Source organism: Spodoptera frugiperda, chromosome 8 (genome assembly GCF_023101765.2).
Source record: "Spodoptera frugiperda isolate SF20-4 chromosome 8, AGI-APGP_CSIRO_Sfru_2.0, whole genome shotgun sequence".
NCBI lineage: Eukaryota > Metazoa > Arthropoda > Insecta > Lepidoptera > Noctuidae > Spodoptera > Spodoptera frugiperda.
Window position 1 is genome coordinate 5,390,698 of NC_064219.1, and position 27,084 is coordinate 5,417,781.

The 27,084-nt window shown below is 36.2% G+C and overlaps 1 protein-coding gene across 1 annotated transcript; it reads right to left on the reverse strand.

The window, feature by feature from the left end:
• Positions 1–14,727: 14,727 nt before the first annotated feature.
• On the reverse strand, positions 14,728–16,685 carry LOC118275655 (lipid droplet-associated hydrolase-like). Its single transcript, XM_035593708.2, has 2 exons — positions 16,468–16,685; positions 14,728–15,522 (listed from the first exon to the last, which is right to left on the reverse strand). The coding sequence occupies exons 1-2, from the start codon at positions 16,643–16,645 to the stop codon at positions 14,732–14,734; spliced, it is 969 nt and encodes a 322-aa protein (XP_035449601.2). The 5' UTR covers positions 16,646–16,685; the 3' UTR covers positions 14,728–14,731.
• Positions 16,686–27,084: the final 10,399 nt, after the last annotated feature.

Genomic DNA, 27,084 nt, shown 5'->3' on the forward strand with positions numbered 1-27,084 from the left:
GTGTGGAAATATAAAGCGGTGCCGTCTGTATCCTCTTCACACGAGTATATTCGATCACGTTTCAAAACTGGGCGCACACGTAGGCATATAAAATACGGTCTATTAATATGAAGAGCTATAAAGCAATAAAAATATCACAGTATTGTGAGGATGCCACGGTGTTGTGAATTTTACGGCGCATGCACTCTATTTCAGTTATAGCATTTCAGTCAGAAATATTTTATTACACTTCCTATTTTGCTGAACGCCGCTCACGATTGCACGTGTTATGAATTTCAAATTATGTACTACCATGAAGTTTCATGTCGCACAATATTTTATATTGCTTTATAGTTAGATGCAGGCCGCCATGAATGACAATTCCGAACAATGAATCGTTTTATTGGTGCCGTATGAATAAACGGGGCCGCGCAACGCGCACCTCCGATTTGAGTAATTTCTTATGCGCCGGAGCGAATGCGATGGAGCGGCAAACGCGTGTATAATTCAAGGGCAGATGCATTCCAATATTATCGAACTTGATAGATGTCGACTCCTGTAAGGTGGGATTTCATTTATTTTTGTAAGGTTTATTTTCTTTTTTTCTTATTTTACTTTACTTTGACTAAATACAAACCTTCGTAACGAATTTTAGGTCGGTACGACCATTGGAAGATATAGATATTTTTTTTGTTTTAGTTCCTTAGGGGCATGAATTTACACCTTCTGTAACTTGGCCATTTTCAGATTTTTTCCTTTACCTTGACCCAAAGACCTACCTCCATGCCAAATTTCAAGTTCGGTCTAGGTTTTTGATGAGTGAGTCAGTCAGTGAGTGTATAGTAAAAATAGCGATTTTCTGACGTCAATATCTCAAGTACAATAGGTACATTAATGAAATTTTGTATTTTAGATAAGTAAGTAGGTCTCGACAGATACTAGAAATTTCATATGCGTAGATAAAATAGATTTTGAGTTATAGGTGGGTCGAACTTGGCCCGAAATGGTTCGTGTAATATAACCCACGGCCGGTGTGTCGGTTTTTTTGCTCGAACTTACACTGCCGTGTGTCTAGATGCGCCGGAGACGCGTGTATAATTCAAGGGCAGATGTGAGATGTCGACTCCTGTAAGGTGTTCAATTTATTCGGCCCGTAGCGTCATGTGTTTGGCTTCGCGACTGAGCGGGCGGGTATTAGTTATGTAGATTCGCACGCTTCAGGAATCTGAACGCGGACAATAGCCACGAGATTGTCGTTTGTATTGGTTGCGACGTCCGACCGGAGGATTCTCATGAAAATATACGCACTTGGTAGATTTAGTGCGAAATACCAGCAATAAATAACTGACCCGGAAGGGACAAAGGTACAAGAGTATATCGTCCAAATGAATTGAAAAGGCTTCATACATAAAACAACGGCTCCTTCCCGGTACAACTTAGATATCACCTCGACTGGTGTGAATCACGGCGCCGCATTTACATAGGCACACAATACATGGGCTTGTTTGTCAAAACCCAAGGAAAAATGTATTACACTGTATTTACGGCTGGCTATTAAATTAGAATCGAGTTTCTTGTACAAGCACAGTGGTAACAGGCTCGCTACGTGGTCTTGTTTGAATCAGTAACGGTTCCCCAGATACGTTTCGACTTTATCTATCTATTGTAGTCATTGTGTACAGTGTACAGACACTGAATCCGAGGTAGTTGGAAATAGGAACAATGTAAGTATTTACCGAGCAAGTTAGTACACGGGCTACGTACCGGTCGCGTTAGTAATGGTTTTATATTGTTTTCAGTTGCAACTTGCTACTTTGTGATCAATTGATTCCGGTCAGGGCAGGCACGTCGCTATAACTTGATATTACTTCTCGTTTTTAACGTGGCAGCCCTAGTCACTGAGTTTTATCATTGAATTCTGTAGGTTGATTCACACTAATTTAATACGTAGGTACTGCACAATTTATAAGAGAAATATACCGACGTTTGTATCGGCTACGACAAGACAAGACTACTTGATCACTAACAATAACAACTCACTTACATTAATTTAGGCATAAGTTAAACAAACAATAACTCAGAGAGTAATTTTCTAGGCCTCTGACATGAAAATAAAGCATGGCTCATGTTGTAAAGCAATTAATGAAATGGATTTTATCTAAACTATTGTGATATAGTGTAAAGTTGAAGGGTGAGCGCTGAGCAGCAATGCTTTTAGCGCGTGTTGTTATGCAGTGTGGCGCGACGTTCGCGTCGCGGGCGGCGGGACGGTAGCGGGGCGCTGGCGGGGCGCGGGCGGGACGCGGCGCCCACATAAATTCCGATTTATCGCTAACCTGCCGAACTTTTTGGACGTCTCACTCTGTACACACCTCCCCACGGAAACCTTATTTTATTTAACTTCTTTATACTCCGACCCGTAGTTTCAGTTACTCCGATAAACATAATTAAGTAGTACCCAGATAGCTATTTACTGATTTATTGTTGTTTTTTTTGATAATACGTTTCAGCGTTGATTCTTCTTTGGCTTGTGTGGTAGTAAATGAGTTATTGTTTCGATTTCGTAGGAAATTGTAATTAATTTGAATTGAAATAACAGAGTTATTGATGGATTATTCGATAATTATTGTGTTGTTTATCTTTTTGTATTATAGGTATTTTAAACAATTAATAAATGAGAGGTATAAACAAAACGAGGATAACAGATTTATTACGTAAAAAATCAGTATTTTAAAGGGTAATTGACTGATAATATTACAGCATATCTTTTGTTGCTTAAATAATACTCAGTAGCTGTTGAACCAATTGTCTTGCAAGAAAGGCAAGCAGAAAATACGAAAAACACAACAGAGAAAGAAAGAAAGAAATTATTTCACGTCCGAATAACAAAACACAAAGGTGTAGTTTATTTGCATTCGCACAGCGTTATGTCATTTCCAGGGAAAGAAACGAGAAAATAATAGCCGAGGGAGGGAGAGCTATGAAAAAGGTAAATTTAATATCGCCAGTCGATAAATGTAGCACTCGCTTAACTATAATAACGGAGGTACAATACGGCGCCAAGTTTCTTCGCAAACAAACCAATAAACGTCGCCTCGGAGACAATTTTAGGGGAAGAAACCAATTATTTATCTTTCTATATTGATATATGCGCGTGCGGTGTGCACGGTAATCCGCTCACCTGTTATTGGGCAAGTTACATTATTGGAATGAGTTCTGTCCCTTGACGTGCCATGATCGTTGTTATCAATATGCTTAGGGGCCTGGGGGTCGTATGTCCCGTGTCAGCTACTTCCCTGCCGACTGTGTGATTTACGATGTTATTGTGGTTTTATAACCGATGTCAGTTTATTGATGCGGAGCTGATGTATCCTCACTCCTCATGTCGCGCAGGTACACGCAAATGGTGAAAAAATACGACTCCGAATTGAATATATGTATTTGAATTGTTCTTGTCTTACGTTCGTATTTATTTTATTGTTCTGCTATAAATTTTATGTTTACGTAAAAGTTGTATTCATTGTGTTTTGAAAATAACTACTTAAAATGGTACCATCAAAACGTATAGCGAAGCACACGAGTAAGTACCAAGGTTTCCTCAAGAGAAGTCGGTAAAGAAAAAGAGTAATAAGGTCAACGACTTATACCTATTCATTAATTTTATTTTTGCCAAAAATCTACCAACCATTATATTTCTTATTAATTGTAATTGTCTAGACAGTTTATACTACTAAGACTTCCCATTATTCAAATAAAATGGCTGACATTTTTAAACCATTGGAATGAGTATTAAAAAGCCAATGAAGCGCTCTTTGTAGTGATTTTAAAAGCTCTGCCATTGTATTGGTATTTATGAAATATAAACTGAGTTTCAATAAGGATAGTGACTGTGGAGTGTTCTTATCGTTTCCTACTGTGCAAAGTATAAACATAAAAATTGTGAGTAGCAGTTCTGTTGCGTTGGATAAACATGTCAGAAGTACTGAAAGAAACGGTAATTGTCTTATCTGGCTATCGAATAGATCTTTAAATATCTAATCGACCCATAATAAAACAAGGTACCTTATACATATATCTCTATGTCATAGATAATATTATCGGGTTTCTTGATTTTCTGAATTCTATGTTTAAACTATTTGCTAGAATAAATGTGATAAGATCAACCCCATAAACAGTACCCCTATAACGACATGATTTACCAAAAGTGAATGCTTTGTTTGCTATACGACCCTCAACTTATACAATTCACGATTAAAAGATGTGATGTGTATAACTTTCTATTTCTTTTCTGAGTTAAAATAGTATTAACCTTCTGCTTTATCTGCAGAGTGGCACATTGCAGTACTCTCACGCATCAGCTACAGAATCTACGCCCATTCGCCTACTTCTAGACGTCAATTTATGAGCGAGGAGTTTTACTTTGCAATATTATGAACAAGTCTAGCGAGCAGCGTGCCATGGAAGAGCGCACCCTCGAAGATGCAATACTGCTGGAATGGCACGTGGGCGTGAGTGCTCACTTAAGCAAATTGTTTTCCAGACTGTGTAGGACTCGCTTCAGATGAAGTGTCCTCACAAAATATTTCTCAAATTGCAATTTCACTGAACAGTTATATTATATTAGTAGGGAATTTTCTTTTGATATTCACTCACGTATAGCGAGCTACTCATACTCAACAACTGTTTCATCCGTCTTCTTTCTAAAGAGTTGTGTTTTTTTCGTTAGCGGTAGGATTGTAGGACTAAAAATACAATGAACTAAAAGCAGGATATTCGAGGAGGTCAAACGGAAACACCTTTTTCCACTATCGTAACATCCGCGTAAAAGCGAATTTAACCGAACTAAACCGTGAGCTAGAGGCCGCGTACAACACAAAGAAGGTTTTAAGTCACGTAGCTGTGGGCTGTGTTACAGGACACTTCTAGAACCAACAAATGTTGTGACTTTATTTTTATGTGTAAACATTAGGTCGGTAGCACTGTAATGCGTCCACAGAGAGCGGGAATAGGACAACAGCGACCGCACGCGATTCAAACTTTCTAATCTTTTGAAGTTATTCCGAGAGAAACACATCCATCTTGCGCATACAGCACATGTTTTTGCTGAGCTGACGTATAAAGTTGGTGGCAAATAATCCTGCCGCTACAAAATATTGGCGTTCGACACTTTTGTAACTTGCTGAACTAGTATTTTAGGAGTAGTGATAGCCTCTTGGTAGCGGTTACGCTTTGAAAAATGCAACTCGACGGCTTATGTGTTCACGTGGGGACTTTTTGCTCGTAGATGTGGTAAAAAACAGACGCCTGCTTCAAAGGGGAGCAAGTTGTTTGAATACATAGGGAGTGAGGAATTTACGGGAGTGTATGTCGTTGTAAACCTTTACTCAAAGACTTTGACACTACCTGACACTACCTGCACGTTGTTTGGTTGATATCGTAACATCACACCTTTTATTACTAGTAGGGGAGTAGATGGAGGCAGAGGTGCATTTATACAACACATAGAAGGGTTTCATATAAACTTTTCGCCAAGGAGGTCCTTATAAACAATAGGGGATCTTAACATCATAGGAAATACTATGTCTAGCCCATTAATTGAACCTAAACCTTTTACAAGTTTTACAAACTATAAATAACCAAAGACTTCAGGTATTCGTGGTTTACTTTATATCCATTTCTAAACATAACCATAAGAATATGCATACCTATATGTATATATATATCTAAGACTAAGATGTTATTGAGATCAGTAACCAGGAGGATGCAGCTATAAACCTATTAAGTTGCAATATTCAATTTAACTGCGTCAATAGCTTAGAGGTTGTAAGCGAACAGCTTAACGTAAGGTCCGTTCGATTGCCGGATTTAGCCTTTATTATTCTACTGCATATCTACTGTATTATATATTATTTGTTATCTATATTTCTTGTTTCTCACAAACTTATACTTGATGGTAATATTTTTTTGATAAGTCGGTAACCTCGGTCGGTCGGTCGTTACAAGTGCGTTGCCGGATTTTGGCGGTTAGGAATTTAAGGGTTAGGGTCGAGGAATCGGAGAAACAACGCAAGCGTTGTATCACGTCGGTTTTCTGTGAGGCCGTGGTATTACTCCAGTCGAGCCAGCTATTCGAGCCTAAGCATGGCTCTCCCACACAAATAAGAAATTAAATATTAATCATAATCATAAATCAATGAAATTCTTATTTCCCTTTAAATAAAAAATGAAATAACTTAGAAGAATATTCAGAACAGTACCGTACGAATGTAAATTGCACAAAACGGTTTGCATCAAGATTCGAGTGAATCTAAAATTGAAACTCCACAAAGAGTCTTGAATTCATCCAGATGAATACCTAGATACAGTGCAGTACTTGGCTCCTTTTCTGACAGTAATCTTCACTTCTCTGTGTCTCCTGTACAGGTTTGTTCCGAATTTGTTCCTTATTTCATCCGCGATAGATTCACATTTGCATATACCAGAATTGTTGTTAAAGATTAGCGTTGTTCTAAGATTTTGTACTTACTTAAACTTAAGATGTTAGTTATGTTGTTTATCTTTGCGTTGTCCAACGCTGGATATAATTCCAGAATCTCAAAATTTTAATCAAATTCGTTCGTGGTTCCCAAGTCGAGTCTATGACCACTCCTGTTTCTTACGTGACTTCGAAATCCCATACACACATCACACAACATATATATCAACAACCTATAAGTAATCACTGCTGAAGTGCTCACCAAAGGCCGCTTCTCGCACGGAGAAGGTTTGAGCATCAACGCTCGCTAAATGCGGGTGGCTGTCAGCATGCCATCCACAATATTGGCAATTACGGATTATTGAAATCTGCACGAAGATTCATGTGAATAGTTTATTTTTGTCCATGCAAACAATCCGAGGAAGGAATGATGTTTAGAACCGTCACACATCGCTTTTGTAAGTGTCCAGTGTTATTTTTTTCCAGGTAAAATTTGGACATTCAACAGCTTAGTGCATGTTTATTTAAGTAGGAATGAAGTCATTTTCATACGCGCAGGTTCCCAGGGTCCTGAGTAGGAGTTTTCAGAAGATTAGTGGTTACAGGAGTTGTTATTCAAACTCATTCAACTGGCAAAAATTTAAACTAGGACTTCTAGGAATCTAATAATAAAGTACCTCACAAATATCTGGTGGAATATTCCATTTGTTTATTGACCCAAACTCAGTACCAACTGCTATGGTATTAACAGGGCAAAAGATTTAAAGGGCACTTAATGAGTTTAAAAAATCCAACAACAACAAATCGACCCTTCCGTTCAATTATGTACAAAAACAGACAGCGGAACCTTTAAATTTACTGTCAAAGGAAAAATAGAATGTGAACTGCCCTCGAAATCGCTCTAATCTTCGTTCATTTGTATGCGGGGCGACTTTGGAATAGTCACCTAATTAAAAAGAGTCGCCTTTGTGATGCAGATACGCTGGCGACGCAATCAAAGCCCTGCTCATTTCACCAGAACCCTTCAAATAAATATCTGATCCTATAAGCCGTCAAGTGTCTCGGACTTTCTTTTTGGCCGCCATTTTAATTACGGACCCTGAATGAAGACTTACAAATCAAAAGATTATTTCTTAACATTTCGCAAGTTACCAACGCAACGGCAAATATATTTTGGGTTCTGCATGAATAGCGTCGGAATCGAAGTACCGGGAATTGGAAATCAGATGGGGACGCTCTGTCTTTGTGAGTGCGGTGCTATGCAACTGGATATTTGGAACTAAATCTATGTTTTAGCATATTTCGATATAACCTGCTTCTATGTAAGAGTGTGTTCAGGTTACCGGCGTTGTGGCTCAAAGCAGGAGCAAGGGGTGGTTTTTAGTCAGTAAGAGTATTACACTCCCTCTTGCTTTATACAAGGCGGGAGAAGTCATTGGATGATTTTCCCCTGTGATTATCTATAGTAAAAAAAACTTAAAAGGAAGTAAGCGTGTCGCATTTTTTAATTGTGGAATGATACGTAACTTGTTTATTGTTTTTAACTCCTAATAAAGAAAATAGGAATTCAGAATCATCGTTTTTGGTTTTTGACAAGAATTACTTCCTTCTATTGTATTCTGTCTACTGTAGCTTGACATAGACTACTCCAACACCATGCACTGAAATTGGTCTTCAGCAGTTCGCTATTTTCTTTCTTTAGACATCAAGACGTAACTTATGGCATTAACATTCGATTTTCAACTTTTTATTAGCCATTAAATTTTTAAATGGCCTAATCACCAGTATAAAACATTTTTAGGTAGACTAGTATAAAACCTTTGATATTTAAGTCTATTGCGTGTAAGGTAACTTTAATTATAAATTATTATAATAATACTAGGACTTGGAATATAAATAAATCATTAAAACAGTTACCGTTTTCATGTTAACAGAACCTTGAAAATGTAAATGCTCTATTATTAAAACAATAATTATAAATAATTTAAATGTAGTTTACAATAATTAATTTTAGCTTAAGACCAGATAATAATATGTTTATCTATAGTATTTAAATAATACAAAATGGACGTTTGTTGAATTATTAATAGTAATTATGAATTTAACAGTCGAATTACTGTTACTATTGTTACTTATTAAAATATATGGAAGTCTCATCACATTATAATGATCACATTGTTTATGTGTGTATTATAATATGCATTTACAATATTAATTTAATTCGGTAAACCAGACCCACGCGACGGCTCAAAGACCCGTCAGACCACCACAGATGAGGCAATAGGGCTGATGCCGGATACGGTGCCGAGGAAGACTTAACGGGTTGCCGGATCGAAGAGCGAGAAGGAACGGGGTGGTTTTTGGCAAGAATTGAGTTTGACACTCTCTCTCAAGCCTCACCTAAGGTGGGAGAATTTCCATTCGGCGATTTTCCACTTAAAAAAATCTTGAAGAGATGAGTGACCATATAACGAGAGCTTACTAATGTACGTGTCGGCAAAAATGTAGTCTAAAACTTGCGTACTCGCAGCCGGAGCAAGTTGTTGCGATGACAGTTTCATGAGATGCCTGCCGAGAGCGCCGACGGTCATTTGCAAGCAGCCCGCCTCTCAAACTTAGCACCACGGACCACGTATACGCTGTTATTGCATTCTACAATGCCTAAACGTCAGTTACCCACTGGGAGTGAAGTTTGAGCCACTACTTCACTTTACTTGAAAAGTTGAAACATTCCACATGCCTTACCGAGTCTATCCTGATTTTTGTATATCTATTTACAAAGGAAATCAAATGAGAACTGAATGTGAGCGGAGCGCGTTCCGTATTCGAAATTTGAATATTTGAATTGTTTCACCGTTTTATTTTCCCGTGAATGGCATTTGAAATTGAGATATAGTTTATAACTGTTATTTATTTCAAGGAATATAATTCAACTTTAAAATAGTAAATAATAACATATTTTGCATAATATTTCTGTCCAGTTTATTTTAACTTTCCATAATAGAACGAAAAGAGGAAATAAAATGGAAATCTAACTAAGCCCGAGGAACAAATTCAAAGATAATGCAACAATACAAGATTGAAGTGTAAGTATCTATCTTTTTTAATAGGTATTTACGTCAAAACATTAGCCTCTTCTGGGGGTCTTTCCTGTATCTAAAGGGCTACAAAATGTTAAACAAAACGAACTGTCAACTATGTGTAATTGTTACGTACATTCGCAGTAAAGTGAGTGTGGCTTGGTCAAACAAACGTTGTACTTTTCCGACCAGTTCCGAGCACAGAGGGCGTGCTCGTCGACGAGCGCAACGCCCTCTGCCGGCTAATGAATAACATGCAAATGACGGTGTCTAATGAAAACCACACTCGCCTCTTTGCTGGCTAAACTTTTCATATAGTTGGCGGTCACTGGCACGAAACTTATTATGACACACGAAAGAAGGATAGCGCGCGACTTATTCTCTTTTTAAAATTCCATAAATTTAAAAATGGAAATGCAATATTTTGATACAATAATTTTATTATACGCATTTTGATCGTATTTAAATAAATGAATTATTGGAGATATTTAAATAATGTAAACTGGTACCGGTAAACTATGGCAACTTTACCGGGCCCTTGGCAACTTTACCATACTATAGGTATTCGGTATAAACTCATTTATCTTAAAATCTACCCACTAGAATTCTGTTTTGTAATAGAAGTATTTTTTAGACATTAAAAGGAAATATTTACTATATTTTGCGTAGACGTAAGACTGCTATTATGCCAGTAATGGCCGTCACAATGTATGCGTGAAAATGAGCTAAAAATTAGTTGTTCCTAAATTGTGCTTACAGAGCCTTAACTATTTGTCACAGGTGAGTGAAATTTTGATCTTGTATGTATATTATAGTTGGGATTACTGTTGTAATGTCAGCAATTGCTTTTTCTTTAATTTATTGATAAATAATCGCTTCGGTAATGTTGACACAGGTTAGGTAAAGTTGCCACGGCCTGCTTTGTGGCAACTTTACCTACAGTTAGGGTTGGCAATAAATGTTTTTTTCTTGTTTGTGTGTATGTAACCATTTTCGAATACCTAAATTTCACAGCATAATAGTGAATATCCTGGATGATAAGATATAATGTATTTAATAATACCTTTTGTTTTACAGCCAAAATGGCTCCCATGAAACAAAACCGCAGAAAACTCGGAGCTAGACACTATAAAAATTATACGGAAGTGATGTTATAATTAGCTATAGAGATAGTGAAGTCATAAAATTAAAAAGTCAAGGATTAAACATTATTTTGTAGCCTTTTTTACAATTTTAAACATAAATACTTAAAATTTTAGAACTTAATTTAGTTTAAAAGGGAATAATATTTATGTTAGAAATTTGTGCGTTTTTTTACTTTAGGTTTAGGGTTTATTAATTTTTTTTTTAAATATACATGTCATAAAAATGTTCCTCCTTTTTTGACAACCCCGAGCGTAACAAATTATTTGTATGTAAATTACGATGAAACCCGTGGCAACTTTCCCTAATGTCTGTGTAGCCGTTATCTTTATAGATTTCCTCATATTGTTTGCATTATAATACGAAGAGGTTCTAGATGAAGCCCTCTGTACCTCAACAACTCTTTAATATGCAATACACGATGAATACGGCGCGTAGGTAAAGTTGCCAAAAATTTGGTATCTTTACCCATGTTGTTTTTTCTTTACTACGGCTAAAATAAGTGTTTGTATTTAATGACGATTACGGTAAAGTGAGCCAGATAGACTACAATTCTAAATATATAGTTTTGGTTTCTATGCGTCTTATGGTTAAAAATATATTTCGTGTTTTGTTCTAAAATATGGTAAAGTTGCCATGTTTTACGGTACACATTAATACGTCTGTCTTTTATAAAAGAACAATTGAATAAATAAATTATTTTAATTAGCCATCGATTAAAGAAGATTTTGTTTTTTTGAACGACTTTAACTCATAAATGGAACGGAAAATCTATTTCATGGAAAATGGTTTTAAACTTCTGCCGTCCGAATTTCCACTTCCTCGAATTCTACGAAATCCAAATGTTTATGTTTTAAACAAAACATTTGGATTAAAATCTCTTTACGATCAGGTATAGGCTGGCTAAATAACTCAGCTCTGGTACATGCATCTTCATACGCCTTTAACGACATTTTGTAAAACCATTACCAAAACTATTAGGCACTTTTTTTCAAGATCGATCATCGAATAAATAATGCTATAAGAGAACTGACAGATTAATAGTTTTACATACATAACGTCACGCCTTTTAATCCCCGAAGGGGTAGGCAGAGGTGCGCATTATGGCATGTAATGCCACTGTACAATGTACACCCACTTTTCACAATTTATGTTGTAAGTCCCATGTAATAAGTGAGCCAATTGCCATATACCGGGCACCGGCCCGATCCGGGTATCGAACGCGAGACCCTTTGCCCTGCAGTCGCACGTGCAACCACTCGGTAAACGAGGCAGTTTTACTTTCATAAGAATATCAACTATATTGTTACATTTCTTGCTTCATTACAATACTTTCTTAAACTACAGCCTACCATACAGTACTATAATGAATTATGCCTCGTTTACACAGGCACACAGCACACAGTCAAGTGTTGGCCGGGACAGGAAGCTTGCTAACAATCAAGACGGGCCAGCAAGAGGGTTTACGTGTAATCGGCTCAGAACATACAGCATTAGCATATCCATTGCGATATGTAAGCGAGCGTCCACCGCTAGAACCTGTACCTCTACCACGGGTTTGAAGTAATAGTATTTGTCAATATTTTAGTGTGAGTGAGCTATGATTTGGTACGAATAGGTCGGTGCGACCGGAGTGATACCACGGCCTCAAAGAAAAATGACGTGAAATAGTGCTTGCGTTGTGTTTTGCCGTACTAGAGGCTCAATCCTCAAGTCTCTTGGCCCTCGAATGGCTGACAACGCACTTATAATAATAATTACTGTAGTGTTGGTGGTGTCCATGGCAGCGTTGATTGCTTAGCATCAAGTAATCCGTGTGTTCGTTTACCGCCTTATCCCATAAAAAATACTCGGTAGTTCTTTTATTTTTGCCTGGCAAACTTTACACCGCCTCTAGCGGTCATTTATGGAACTAACATTTAACAAAAAAATGACATCTTCACTATCGAGTATCGACAAATACTAGGTGTGGGCTTTAAACCCATGGTAGAGGTGCTGGACAATTCAATAGTATATTCATTATTGATTCTAGTTCTCACAGCTGTTTGAGACAAGCACTAGATTTACTAGGAATTTAGGTTACAACGGAAAATGCTTGCAAAGTGCTAACAACGATTAGCTGGGTATTGTTAGTGTTTGTGTATCCGAAATATACACAAACATTTGGCGGCTAAGATTTACAAATGATATATTTTGGGAACCCATAATCACGAACCTATGTAAACAACTTTTTATTACGTAATTTATGGTTTAATAGGATTATTTTATTAATCTACACAGATATTATTAAATATTTTAAGTAATATAATTGATAAAAAAATATAATTATGATTAAATTATGAATGCATAATTATAATATTGTGAGTTGTGACCATTGTAAGTTAAAATAATAAACCAATATTTAAAAATAGAACGCTAGGTTTAATTTCACAATTTTTAAAACAGGAACACACATTTAGAAATGTCATTAATCAGCCAATAATAAATACTTATAGACGTTTATTAAGTACCTACAAAATTCTTTAAAAAAAAAGACTTTCCATGTGAGTACTTGGAAATAACAGTAACAGATTCGTATCTGTGCATTCTACTAAGGACTTCTTTCACAATAGCCGCTATGTATCAGCTAACTTTAAATTAAGAACGTAATTTATATGCACTATATGTCACATACGTTTATCAGGCACTTATATGAAGGTAGTGAAACAGGCGCTTATACTACAGATCACTTACCATCAGGTGCCCACTATCCCATAAACAAGTCACAATCTAATTCAAACACTTTTAAAACAAAGCAACAAGCCATATATTCAAGAATCAATAGAAAAAAAGGTTACACCTACAAAAATATAGCTACACAACCAATTTATATACTGGCAATATATTGGATCAGATCGTACATAGGTATAAGATTTACGTGAGACAAGTACCTCTGTTTTATATCGCAGATAAAGTCCTTCAGATCCGATTGAAGGCGAGACGTCGAGACCCCCGATTCAATTGTTGTTTGGAAGTTCACAATATGGGAAATTGACAATATGTTCTTTTCGAAGGGACCTGTTGCGACACAATTTTATCGAACGGTTTTATTCATCTCGCTATAAATATTGTTTGTTTATTTATTTATTTATCAAATGCTGTAAGTTTTGTTAGATTATTTTCTTCTATATTTATATTGGCAGAATTCGTACTCTTTGAATGACAAAATCAAGGTTTACTCAGGTATATTAATGGAGAAAAGCTCTATTAGTTTACTTGTTTACGCGGCGACGTCGCTCAGCCTACTACGGTAGGCGGTCTGCGCAAGCTGCTCATGATGAAGAGTCCCTCTGTGGCTCGAAACTAGTAGAGCTTTTCTCTATCTTTTAATATTTAACTAAACTCCATATTTTATTTATAGTAGTTGTATGTATACGTATGTATAGTACAGACTGACGTCAGTCTGTGCCATCTTTGAACATGGTCCCTAGAATACAACTTACTTTTTTGTTAAAAGGAAAACAATTCAACTCTTAATTCATTTTAAATGTCCAAACTTAGTGAAGTTTCCGTGTAACATAGTCTGTTCTAAGATTTTCAGCTTGAACTCGCCTTAAGATGAGCTAAGCTGAGCTTAGCGTTGTATGAAAGTACTTATGTGTGGCAATTTGCATACTCACCGCCCAAGTTGTGTGCAAGGTCAAGTCGAAATACAAACAACAAATGCAGTAAACAAACAATATGATGATTGTAGTGCTGTAATATAATAAAAATAAAATATAAAAATATAAATATCTATTCAACTTACATTGGTTCAATCAATACTCATTGGCACCAATATCAATCCAAAATCTTTAGATTAAGATCCATTTTTGACATTGGTATAGAGTTTTTGACAAAAGCTAAGATCGATCCAAAGATTTTGGATTAAGATCGATTATTAAAATTGCCGTTTAAATATAAATATGGACCAAAAACCCGATCTTAGTGTACATTTTTGCTTCAGTTTAATAATTTGTAACATAGGGAAGATAAGTATTTTGTAAATGTAACGATTCGTAGGTAGTAATAGGTTTTATTTTCTATCTTTTGTATAACTGGTTTCATAATCACAGAAATCAACATTTTCATTAATTAGACCAAGTTTTTTATAACACAAATTATCCTTAACAATTAAATTGCCGACAATCGTAGCGACGTAAACTGAAGATTTTAATACGAAAGCGTGTTCCACATTTACTTCGTGGAACGCAATCTGCGGAGTGAACTTTTGTAAATCGCGTATATGATGCATTGGTACCCATCTATCATCCGTACTGTATAATACATTAGCCATGTGCTGCACTTTCTTAATAGCCTGAACATTTAGCTCGTGTACTCTCTCCATAGACTCGTAAGCTAACAACATCGCCTTCTCCTGCAGCACCGGGTTCAGATAAATCATTATCCGCTTCTCATAATATGGAGGTAAAGAATTCAAGAACAAAAATAATTTTACACCTAGAATCGTAATCGTTGGGAACAACTGCATAATAAACAAGATTAAAAGTATAATTCTGTGGAGATATCTCACGAGATTGTTTACGAGTTTGCCATTTTTTGTTGATGCGATCTTTTGTAGCGTTGGAAATAATAGGTTTACGGATAAGATCCTTTTTTGTAGATAGTCATTCTTGTGTAGTAGTTCCATTAGTAGCCAGCCTCCTATCGAGTGTCCAATCAGATGCAGCTTGGCTCTCTTATCAATGTAGTTGTTGATAAGGTCCAGTTTATGTTGTATTTGTCCATCGCAGTTGTATAAGGACCAAGATTCTTTGAGATCATTAGTTTCGTTTTGGTTTTCGAATACATCGTGTCCGGCGTGACCTGGAAATGTGAAAAGAACACTGTTATGTGTTGGCAGTTAAACTGTAAGCTGAGCGTTCGTTTAATAATATTTGCGTAGACCTATCATTTGTGCAGTTGTTCCGAATCTGGGTAATAATTATGTATATAAATTTGTGTGAGTGTGATTCAAACTAGAAATTGTATATTTAAATAGGTATGCCCATGTACACATGAAACATCAGAGGCGTTACTAGTGAGTTGCTGGCCTTTTGGGGGTTAGGAATTGAAGGGTTGTTGGGGGATCGTGGATTGGAAATGGAACTCATGCTACGAAACACAACACGTCTGCTGTGGTATCACTCCGGTCGAGCCGGCCTATTCGTGCCGAAGCATGGCTCTCCCACACTTAATATTAGCAATATACTCCACTGAACTTAATTAAAATCTAATTATGTCATGATTAGGATGTTAACTAGTTGCCAATATTATTTGCAACGTTATTTCCACTTTGTGTAGATATGGCTGACGTTGTATTACCGCGATCCAATTACTGAATTACTAGCTCGACATTTTTATGTTTATAATTGCTCAATGTATGTGTAATAATAACTGATTATAAGTGCAACTGCTGATTATGAGTTTAAAGGGTCATTACTACTCCAGGTATTTTATTGTTTTTCGAATTTTATCAATACTAAAAACTGAACTTGACTGCACGGTTGGTGGCTAGGTAACCGGCTGCCGTGTAACGTGTAGGGGTTCGGTTCCTACACGGAGCAACTCTTTGTGTGATCCACAAATTGTTGTTTCGTGTCTAGGTGTCATGTGTATGTAAATTTTTGTCTTTGTAAACGCACCCATGATACAGAAGAAAATCCTAGCGAGGAGCAAAGATTCTTTATTTAAAAAGAATAGGGTCATTGACTTGCATTCGTATTAAGCTTGGTTTTGTAAAAAATGTAATTATAACTTAAATTAACTTACCAATAATGCAAACGGGTTTTTGAGTGGTCCTATACAGTTGTTCAGCAAATTCCTTATAGAACTCTGGGATCCCAGGACCTCCTGTTATAACAACTATCACTTCAGAACTACAGTTCAATGGATCACCCAAAGTTATAACGCGAGTTTGAACCTTATTCAAACGTAAGATAGTATACATTTTATTTTTGTTTAAATATTATTTGCTCGAGCAAGTAATGTTTGCTATGGAAGTCACTGTCGTACTGATGACGATATTAAGTTCTTTATTGATTGCAATAATTTCGTGCAAACACGTGGAGAATGTACCTGGGTAATTTTTAAATTCAAATATTGTTCGATTTCTTGAAAAGATTTTGTTTTTCAAATTAGGTTTTAATGCGTACATATTTATTTTGAAAATTGGCTTTGTGATTAGGAGCTTTTGCCTTTGTCATAATTTATTAATTAATTGAGTACTATTTTCCAAAATATTGATTTTTGGATTTTAGTATGAAATCAATATTTTGAAGTACATTTCTAAACATGATTAAGTTGGCCATGTTGAAAAGATGACAATTCAATTTTATTTTCAAAACTTATTAGACAATACTCATAAAAATACGGTAGGTACCGTATTTCAAAACTTCACTGATATAATCCCATTCGAATGAACACGTCAATGAACGAATGAAACGTAGTAAATAAGTAGCACAGCTTATACACAGACTGTACTGTATATTATTAACCTAAAGACGAAATTGCGGCCCTAAACAAAAATGAAATATATTACGAGCGAATATGGTCCGTTTATCATACAGTGAAATTTGCTTTCGTAAATAAAAATTAGACTTTGTCCTTTTAGGAATATGGTTTGTTTTGCATTGTTAGTTTTTGTTAAGGTGAGTGACACCATCGCGTATGGTAATAGAGGGTTGTGTGATTTGCGCTCATGAGATTCAATTTCACGCACCTGTATGATTGACGGGGACATTATGCAGGTGTTCAGCCCTCCACATAATTTACTATTTTATCATTTCCCTGGATGTCGTTTGTTTCGTCAGGAGAATTATATTTAATGTTTAGTATAACGGCGGGGGAAAAATTTAAGTTGTATTTTGTATGGTGGCTGATAAAAGAGGAGGAGTGTGGAGCTTATCAGTCTGCAAATTGCTTCAGTTGACTGAGGAAGTAGGGGGTCGTTGTGACTTTATCACGGCGGACATTATTTAGGTAAATCGAGGAGTTGTCACCCACGGGACCGCGTCGAGTTTTCCTCGTAAGGCAGTTGTAAGATAGGGATGTCAATGCTCAGCAATTGCCTGTGGAACTGTGTACATTACGTGGTGCTGTCTTTTAATTTGAAAACAAAGTGTAGTTTACGTTTTGTTTACCACTGTAGATTTCAATAAAAATGTGTTTAACAAAACTAGTCTTTAGGTACATATTTAGCTGTGTTGTGGTTATTACTTAATGTATTATACATTTCTGACATAGTGTTAATCTTTTAAAGTGTAAGCATTTAATTCTGGAGTTAGTTCTAATTCGATTGGAAAGAGTTTTCCAGTCAATAGTACTTTTCACTGGTTAAGAGTTTTGACTGTAACATATACACCAAAATAATATTTTTTACCATTTTTGTCTGTCTGTTTGTTTGTTCTGGCTAATCTCTGAAACTGCTTTACCGATTTTGACAAGGAGTAACTTAGACTACTTTTATTAGTTAAAAATCGACGCGCATCAGCTCACCTATAACTTGACGTATAATTACAACAAGACCCTTAATGTCTCATTACGTTATAATTAAGAATTGTAATTAATAAAACAGACTTATCTCTATTTAGAGTTCGAGTTCTCAAGCTGGGATTAAAGTAATTACATCTTGAGCATTATAACGTTAATATTATTCGAACTGAGTTTTAAATCACATTAAATTATGTTTTCTTTGTTAATAAGTTATACTTTCTAAGACTACTTAGTCGCTACTGACATACCTTCGGTAAAAGAAAACGTGAGGAAATTTATAGTTTTGAAATTATTTGTTTGAAGAGGCCTATGACCAGCAGTGGACGAGAACAGGCTGATGATGATGATGATGTTGTTTGAAATTGGCAATCCACCTTCAACAAGCGCCGTCATAAATACTGCTTGTATTAAATAAAAAATTAGAATATATGACCCGGGTATTGAACCCGAGTACCTACGCGAAACTCCTTTAAAGAGAGCGTCTGACCATTTGGCTCAAAATCATAATCCAATACACATCTAAAATAAAAAAAATCATTCTATATAAACAATACTTCCAAAATAACTGTTTTAAATCATCGCATCGTCCATTCCGCGGCCATTATAAAACGTTTACAGAAATACAGACCACAGTATTTTACATTCAGCCAAAAAAAGGAGTCGAGCGACACGATGAATAAGTTTGAGTTACCTGTGGTACGTTCATAAACGTCATTTTAGAAACAGATGTACGTATAAATCGGGGTTTAGGTGAAATTATTGTTATTGCTCCCATATTCTGTAGTTCTATCTCTCTCTACTGGATAAACTTGTGAGGATGTTCAGTAACGAATCGTGAATAGCCAGCAATTGTTGGCACGACTATCCCGCAACAAAATGTATGAGAAAATAATGTTTGAATGAAGTGCTATTGTTGTGGCAGCGTCTCACAAAGAAATTCCTCGACAAAGTGCTCTAGGCGAACGTTTGTTGTAGCAAGAATTACTTTTTTGTTTTAAATTCATTCATCAGCTTACGATGGTGTCTGATGCAAGTTTCATTGGCGCTTAAGGTGAAATGGTTAGCATAGTTCGAAGTTCAGTAAACCACAAATAATAAAAAGTTAAACAAGGCGAGGCTTTGAATGTATTTAAAGGTATTTTTTAAATCGTATGTAAGCAAAGTCTTATTTAAGTGGGATTCTACGCTGTGTGAACCATGATTACAATTTATTTTTGGAACTGGCCGGTAATCGTGCAGACGTTTTACCTGATGGTAAGCAATCGCCGCCGCCCATGAATACTTGAAACACCAGAGGCGTTACAAGTGCGTTGCTGGCCTTTTGGGGGTTAGAAATTTAAGGATTGTTGGGGAATCGGGGATTGGGAAGATTGGGAAGGGGGGAATTGGGCCTCCGGTAACCTCACTCACATAACGCAAGCGTTGTTTCACGTCGGTTTTCGGTGAGCCGGCCCATTCGTGTCGAAGCATGGCTCTTCCACACTTCTATGAGTAAAACTACCACACATACAATTACATTTTTACTTTTATTATTTGTTTTAGGCTAACCTTGGGCTATCTCCTAAAACAACCCCATGGTTTTTACATTCAAGTTGCAGCAACAACAGTCAACTCCAGGTGTTAAAGTTTATTATGATTGCGTTAACTTTGAATTTCCTACACTTATTTTTAACGGCAAAGTATATAAAATCTCCTTGTATCGCTGTCACTTGTCCCTGGAAATGTGAAGCGACTCATGCGCTAACTTTATTTTATCGCCCACAAGTTTAGGGCGTTACTTTAATTGTGGCCGACATTCGTCGAGTTAATGCGCATTAATGTGAGTGGGAAAGTTATCTTAATTAAACGAAGCTCTGCCGGGACGTTTGTTTGTCGCACAGCTTGTAAACACGCTGCTACTCCGCACATTGACTGCGTAACCGTGTCGCGAGATACGAGACTGCGGGGTACGATCGCCCCTACTCTACCCCCCATCAGACGTGTCCTCAAATCATAATCTCAGATCCCATTTCTGTGAGCGGATTCCATTTTTAACATTTAACGAAAATCCTGCAACTCGGCCCAGTTCCTCTGTAAGAATTTTGCGGAGGGTCCCAGCTGAATATCCGCATTTTTTCTAAACAATGGGGTTGTCCTCGCACTGCGTTGGATTATGTGAAAATTTCACGAGGAATTTCCGTGAGATTCCCTTGAATGGTTCAATGTGAGTGAAATTCTCCCGAGTTCAATACATTCGAATATCCTTTTGAGATTGGAGTGACACAAAGCGTATTGTTACAGACGAGATGATTCTATCTCGTGCCGTTTTGTTGCGACGACTCTCATAGTTATTGTCTTCATCTGCGCTGGCTGCATTAAGTGATAAGCTTTTGTGTTAAATAAGTGTGCACACGTGAGACGTGACCTTTTATGTAACTATTTGGTATGCATGGAAATAAACAGCGTCGTACATGAAAATTTAAGGCTGAAATTCGCTTGAAAATATTGATGACAAAATCTCTTATGTAAATTGAACTTGATGAAAATTTGAAACAAGTTTTATGTGTTACCGCATATTGGTAATATGAGCAGTCCATTTTAAGGCCAATATAATACTGGCTCTTAATTAATTCTCGCTGGTTCCAAGGCTCCTCTCGAATACTATGTAGTACAAATTAATTTAATAGTCAAATATGTTTGAATTATCGTATAACTAAGATAGTTTTGTTGTGAATATAGCCAGTAGTTGGTAGAAACAAGAAGTTCTAAATGGAAAGTTTTATGTGGTAATAGTTATATTCGGAACATTGTTCATGAGTTTCAAATGTGATATTATTGTCGGACATTTATTTCCTAAATGATAAATTCGTTTTTGATTAATAGTTTTGTGATTTGAGCTTTGAACTTATTATTGTGAAACATGTAGCTATAAACTAAACTTAATTGCTAATCCGTGCCTCTATATAAAATATCGGATAAGATCGTCCGTCCTAAATGCATATAGATCCCATTATACGAACACAGGAGGCAGTAAAGCATAAACATTGTAGTCGGACGCCGCGCGCCGGTGAAAATTGTTTAATGGCTCACTAGCGATTGTCGTAAAACTATATTTCGCCGGCGAGGAGGGTTGCACGACGGAGGACACAGGCCCTCGTTAAAACTCTGACCGTTCACTAAATCTTACGGGTTTACGATTCTACAAAAATTGGGCCGGTTCTAGTGGCGGCGCTTCGGGTTCGCTCCCTTGTAACTGTTCATCCCTATGTTATACAGTCTCCATTATAGTTACCTTAATAGGGTGGGGAATCGATCTTTTATGGACTTGGAAATAATTGGAGTAGTTATAATGTACATCATATATTTGCATCGTGAAACTCAAGCAAACCAGCAGTCACAATGAAGCCCGACCTTACACTAATGAATAATTAGGAACATCAATGGAATATAGAGTATGCCGATATTGTGTCAATACGTTTGAATGTTACACAGCGTTGTTCTATTCCTGTAATCCTATTCTATAGAAACATTAATAATGCTTCAATGCTGAATACATTACGGCGGGACAAAACGTCGTTTACCGTGGAAAAGCTGTTCGGATGAAATGAAACGCCAACTAATGAATGTTGAACTGAATGTCGTATATATTAACATGTGGAGCGTATTTAGTATTCAGCCGAGGCGTGCACCTGTCGGCAATCAGCCTCCACTCACATTATTTTGCCATTACTTTAGACAATACCGCATGATTTAAGGTAAATACGTGGAGTTCTCTGATTACGTCTTTTGCGTCATAAACTCCGAATCCATGATTGAGCGGGTGATGACGTCACACGTTAGATACAAGTAGCACCTCCTGACGTGAAGAGAAACTAGCAGAGAATGTACACTGCTCGTAATAACACGATTACACGTAGCAATAGTAAGGGAGCAGCGAGTGCGCTTACAGCGTAGCCTTACGTCACGGGAGATAAGCGAACGTAGCGAATGTCGAGATACGTCGCTCACCCGTCTTGCTTCCCAACTACAGATAAATGGGGTTATGGAAAACATACGAAGCTGTAACCGTTTGTTACTCAAATGTATTATTAAGAGGAAATTTTAGAACAATAAACCATTTTCATTAAAGCCATTTTTATTTTCATCATCATCAATTGCTGCCATAAGATGACCACTTAGCAAACATTACACTTATATACCTATTCGTAATATTTTTAATACAATAAATTGTATCTATCAAGTGTTACAGAATCTTTCAATAACGTTAATTGAATTCACTTAAATAAGTTTTAATATCTCTATCTTAATCATCATCTAAGATATTAATTAGTATTTAGGTATTTTAGTAGGTCGTTGTCTTCACTTAATTTGCTCCGTGAAGCATAAGTTGGCTGTAGGACAAAGGCCAGCATAATATTGTTGCGGCCAAAGTCCACGCTAGTTCACGTTCGCATAATCGCATCTCTAATCTTTGCTAAGTAATTATAAACTCTAAGGGCGTACATTTCGCCCACACTTTGTCTAAATTTCCAAAGCACTACGTCACAGTATCATGTGAAGTTGTTTTTAAATAAGCTTTGTATGTAATGACACAAACTGTTTAATTTGTAAGTCCTTCTTATAAAGATACACTCGGTTCCAACACCATACTACTATTAAAAATAATATTTATATAAAAACTACCATGTAGCTCGATAGATGGTGTTGGGATCGAGTTAAATCGCGATATGGTTTCGTTACCGGCAAAACATTAGGGTACCTACTAGGTTTGACAGAAATAAATTTGTCTCGCTCTGAGGTACAGCGTTTCATTCGAGTATCACTGGCTTCAAAGGACTATGTGCCGATATTGTTCACAAACATATTGTATGGAATGTCGTAACATAAATTTTGTTCACTGAAGGCATTAGTTACGAAATGAAAATTTTATGTAAAATCTACTTTTTGCCAATAATATTAAGGTTCTGGTAGGAACAGAGGAAAAATCTATTGCTTATTATATGGGTGTACACTTCACATGATTCCAGATTCCAAGAAATTTGATAACCAAATGGACCTTGAAGTTCCTTGCTAGGCAGTCGCACTTGTGACCTTATCCCAACGAGGCTAAGTAATGATTCGCTTGAATTAATAATTTAATAGGTACCCTGTTCTCAATCCTTCTTGTGAGTACTTGAAGATGATTATGAAAAGCTTTGTAGGTACAATTAGTGGGTAAAGCCGGGACTGGGACGTAAAGCTGTCATCTTCCTTTGTCAGGTAAGTTATTAGGTACCTAACAAAATAATGGCTTGTTGGGATTAATGTTTAATCTATGTTTATGACGAACATAAGCGACATAGTTGAAGGATGCCGCCGCCGGCGAGTTACGATGATTGGAACAAAGAGTTATTTAATTTTGTTACACTGTGTCTGGTTTTTGTTTCGTAAAGTTAATATAATTATATATTTAAGGGTGGTACCGGTGTTAACTATTTTCAATTTGTGTAGTAGTATTTACTCGAATACTACCTGTTTAATTTTAAAAGTCCAATATCCCTAGCTAGAATACTTGTCGATCCATACATTATGAGATGGCGTCTACCTCATAAAGTATCAGCAAGAGATTTTTTATTTTCTCAAATAAAACCAAAGTGACTCCAGAACTTCCCAAGAACATAAAATCGTAATAAATAGAAACTCAACGAGATTTTATTGTAACAAATATTTGAAGTTTGCAAAATACAGTTGAAACGAGATTGAATTAAAAAAGAATCCTTTCTTTTTATGGAAACTGTCGTTAGTTCGTGCCATCTCCTCCAAGTTCTGAAGTTTTACTGGCTGGCTCGTGAATTCAGACTTCCGAGTTAGACAATGCCTTTACCATATTTCAGAGGTGTTTTATAACAAGTTTTCTTATTGTATGAATCCATAAATAAACCGCCTGTATATCCATCCATTAGTAAGGATTGTTGACGTCACTGGTATACATGTATGTATGTGTATAATGGTTAATCAAACACCCTGGGTACATATTTTATCTGGAATCTTCGATGTATTGTGAGTCCCGCAGTGAGTCAGCGTGAATGTTAATGCATTCCGGTTCGTATATCACATTTCGTCAAATGTAATCGAGCCCCGATGACGGGACCATCCATCACAAGGGTGTTTTCTCATCGTTTCTTTTAAATGGAATATCTTTCAATGCAAATTTACATTCGAGTTTCATTGGTTATTAGAGACAAATCGGTTCGTGTAATCGATTACAGTCGGCGACATCGGATGGTAACTTTATGTAATCGTGGTAAGTCGGTAGTCGACCGGTTGGAATTATTCATGTCAAAAACATTCGGTTTAAATGGGTACTGATTTATCGAGAGGCTGTGACGGCAGGTTGTGCGTTGGAGTGGCTCTTAGTTCTTTTGCGGCGCCATTTCTTTTTCAGTGTTATAAAGGAACGCTTCACGTTATACGGTCGTGCATGTCGGCAATAATCCGGCTCGGTTTGATGAGCCCTGTTTACGAGCGACGACAGCGTATCGCTTAAGCGACAAATAAATCGCTGACGATGCTAAATTTATAGGAGTTAATATATTTTTATGGTCGACGGAACGCGGGCGTTGTATGAAATGTTTGAATTTGATTATGAATTTTTATGTTTATATTGATTTTTAAGTTTTGTGTTATGTTTCTGGTTGTGTTTTATTACCGTATTCCGTAACACACGTACTCTTTTAATAATATCTTCATAGCAACGATACAAAATTGAATACACATACAAAATGCAAACATATGTACATACATGTAGAGTAAACTTTCAATTGTAACCAGATTAAGATTTTAATTGGTTTGCAACACTAATTAATAACTAGCCCATGACGTAATGACGTAATCAAACAATTAATCTATCCATCTAAGATAGCAGGCAACAATCACGGTATCTTAATTAGGTTACATCTAAACATGACAGCAACGCTACAACTAAGGCCTAGGTAATGGGGTAAGTACATCTAGGGTAAACTGATTTACTACTATACTTAAGTCTAATTATATCAGCTGTGTATGTATTGGTTTAGATGTATAGATAGGATACGGAGGATAGTATAATTAGTAGTAGGGTATAATTTTAGATTCAAGTAAACAAAAGTTAATGGCTTTTTGTTGGTTTGTTTGTGAAGATTTATGCGTCTGAGTGAGTTTGATTCTCTGAAAAAAAATGTATTGTTAAACAATTTTTTTTTGAGGGGGCAAAATCATTAAATTCTTTTCCCGCCTTGTGTAAGGCAACAGGGAGTGTCAGACTCCTACTGACTAAAATCCCCCGTTCCTAATTCTGCTCTTCAAGCCGTAGCCCCGGTAACCCGCAGCTCCTGGGTCACTTCACAATACCTTGTTTAGTTTTTTTTATGTCAAAAATTATGTAAACACGGTGTATCTCATTTTGATATTATTTGTATCCATTCGATATTCTAATTTCAACACAATACTGATTGGTACCAAAATATTAATAGTAAAATGTCCAGAAAAAGCTATATTAAATAGAAAATTAATGTTTTACTATTATAGTGTAGCTAACAGTTTAACGAAGTGGTTGTATCGCGTTCCGAAATGGGTCACAGCTCACGGCGCGAACACTCAACGGTCCAATATGATACAGGGTGACTGTTCACGGTGGACGCCACACCGTAACTTACAGCCAGTAGCAGTTTCGGTAACGGATTTCAGTGAGCTTGATAAAATGAGTTTTATAAAATCTAAAAGGATTGTAGTGAGCTATTTGTTTTGTTAACTATTAGAAAAATGTTATTTGAATGCAAACACTCATCTGTTCTTTAGCGAGATATTATTTTTAAATGTTATGTATAAGATACAATATTTTATGAATAAATTTTATGCTGTGAACTTTTGGTATCTGAGCGTAGGTAGATAATAGTAAGTAGATGTTATCACATTTTATTCTATTTTATGTTAGGTATGTTTATTTAATGTTCTAGTATATGTATAAACCGCGTAGTCAGACTAAATACAGGTCTAGTATGCATAGCAGCTAGCAGAATATCTTTTCAAATAACCTAACAATAAGATTTTATCTACCTACGTCTGTTATTTATTTTTATTTTTTCAGTTCAGCAGTTTCATGTTGAATATGAACATATGCAAATAAAATACAGGTTACATCGAAATAATTCATACTGTCGCACTCAGAGACATTTAGTGACGACTTAAACTATTCCTTAGTAACGATTTCGTTTAGAAAACAATTGCTAAGGTCTGAGTTAAGTAACCATTAAATGACTCTGAGTACGGTCGTTAAAAACATATTTTAGAATAACAATATCGATAGCAACATAAGTATAACGGTCTAAAAATAATGTTGAGCCTACCTTTAATTTAAGAGCATACATTAAATGTTGTTTCCCATATCTTTAAGATTGTCTGTAAGTATCTTAGTTGGTAAGTCTTAATAAATCTATACATATACATATAATAAAATCGTATAAAAGTGCTGTCTGTACATTGAAAATAAAAATAAAAAAAATAGCAGGGGTTATTTTTATGTCGATGTCGAACCCAAAAATGTAATTAACTTTTTTTTTGTCTGTTTGTCTGTTTGTCTGTTTGTCTGTTTGTCTGTGTGTCTATGCGCGCTAATCTCAGAAACGGCTGATCCGAGTTGGATGCGGTTTTCACGAATATATTGTGGTATGCTTCAATTTACATTTAATGTTTGTTTCATGTCAATCGGTTCATAAATAAAAAAGTTATGTCAAATTAAAGAATCACGTCGAACACTATTCTATGCTTATACCATTAATCTCCGCCACTATTTGACGGATTTGGTTGAAATTTGGTACAGATATAGTTTAGAACCTTAGAAAGGACATAGGATAGTTTTATTTCAAAAATCAAAAAATAAAAATAGAAATAGATCGCGCT

Coding starts and splice junctions, on each gene's coding strand:
- LOC118275655 (XM_035593708.2), bottom strand. CDS start 16,645: ATGTATACTATCTTACGTTTGAATAAGGTTCAAACTCGCGTTATAACT. Junction 15,523..16,467: donor AAAACCCGTTTGCATTATTG/GTAAGTTAATTT, acceptor TCACATTTCCAG/GTCACGCCGGACACGATGTA.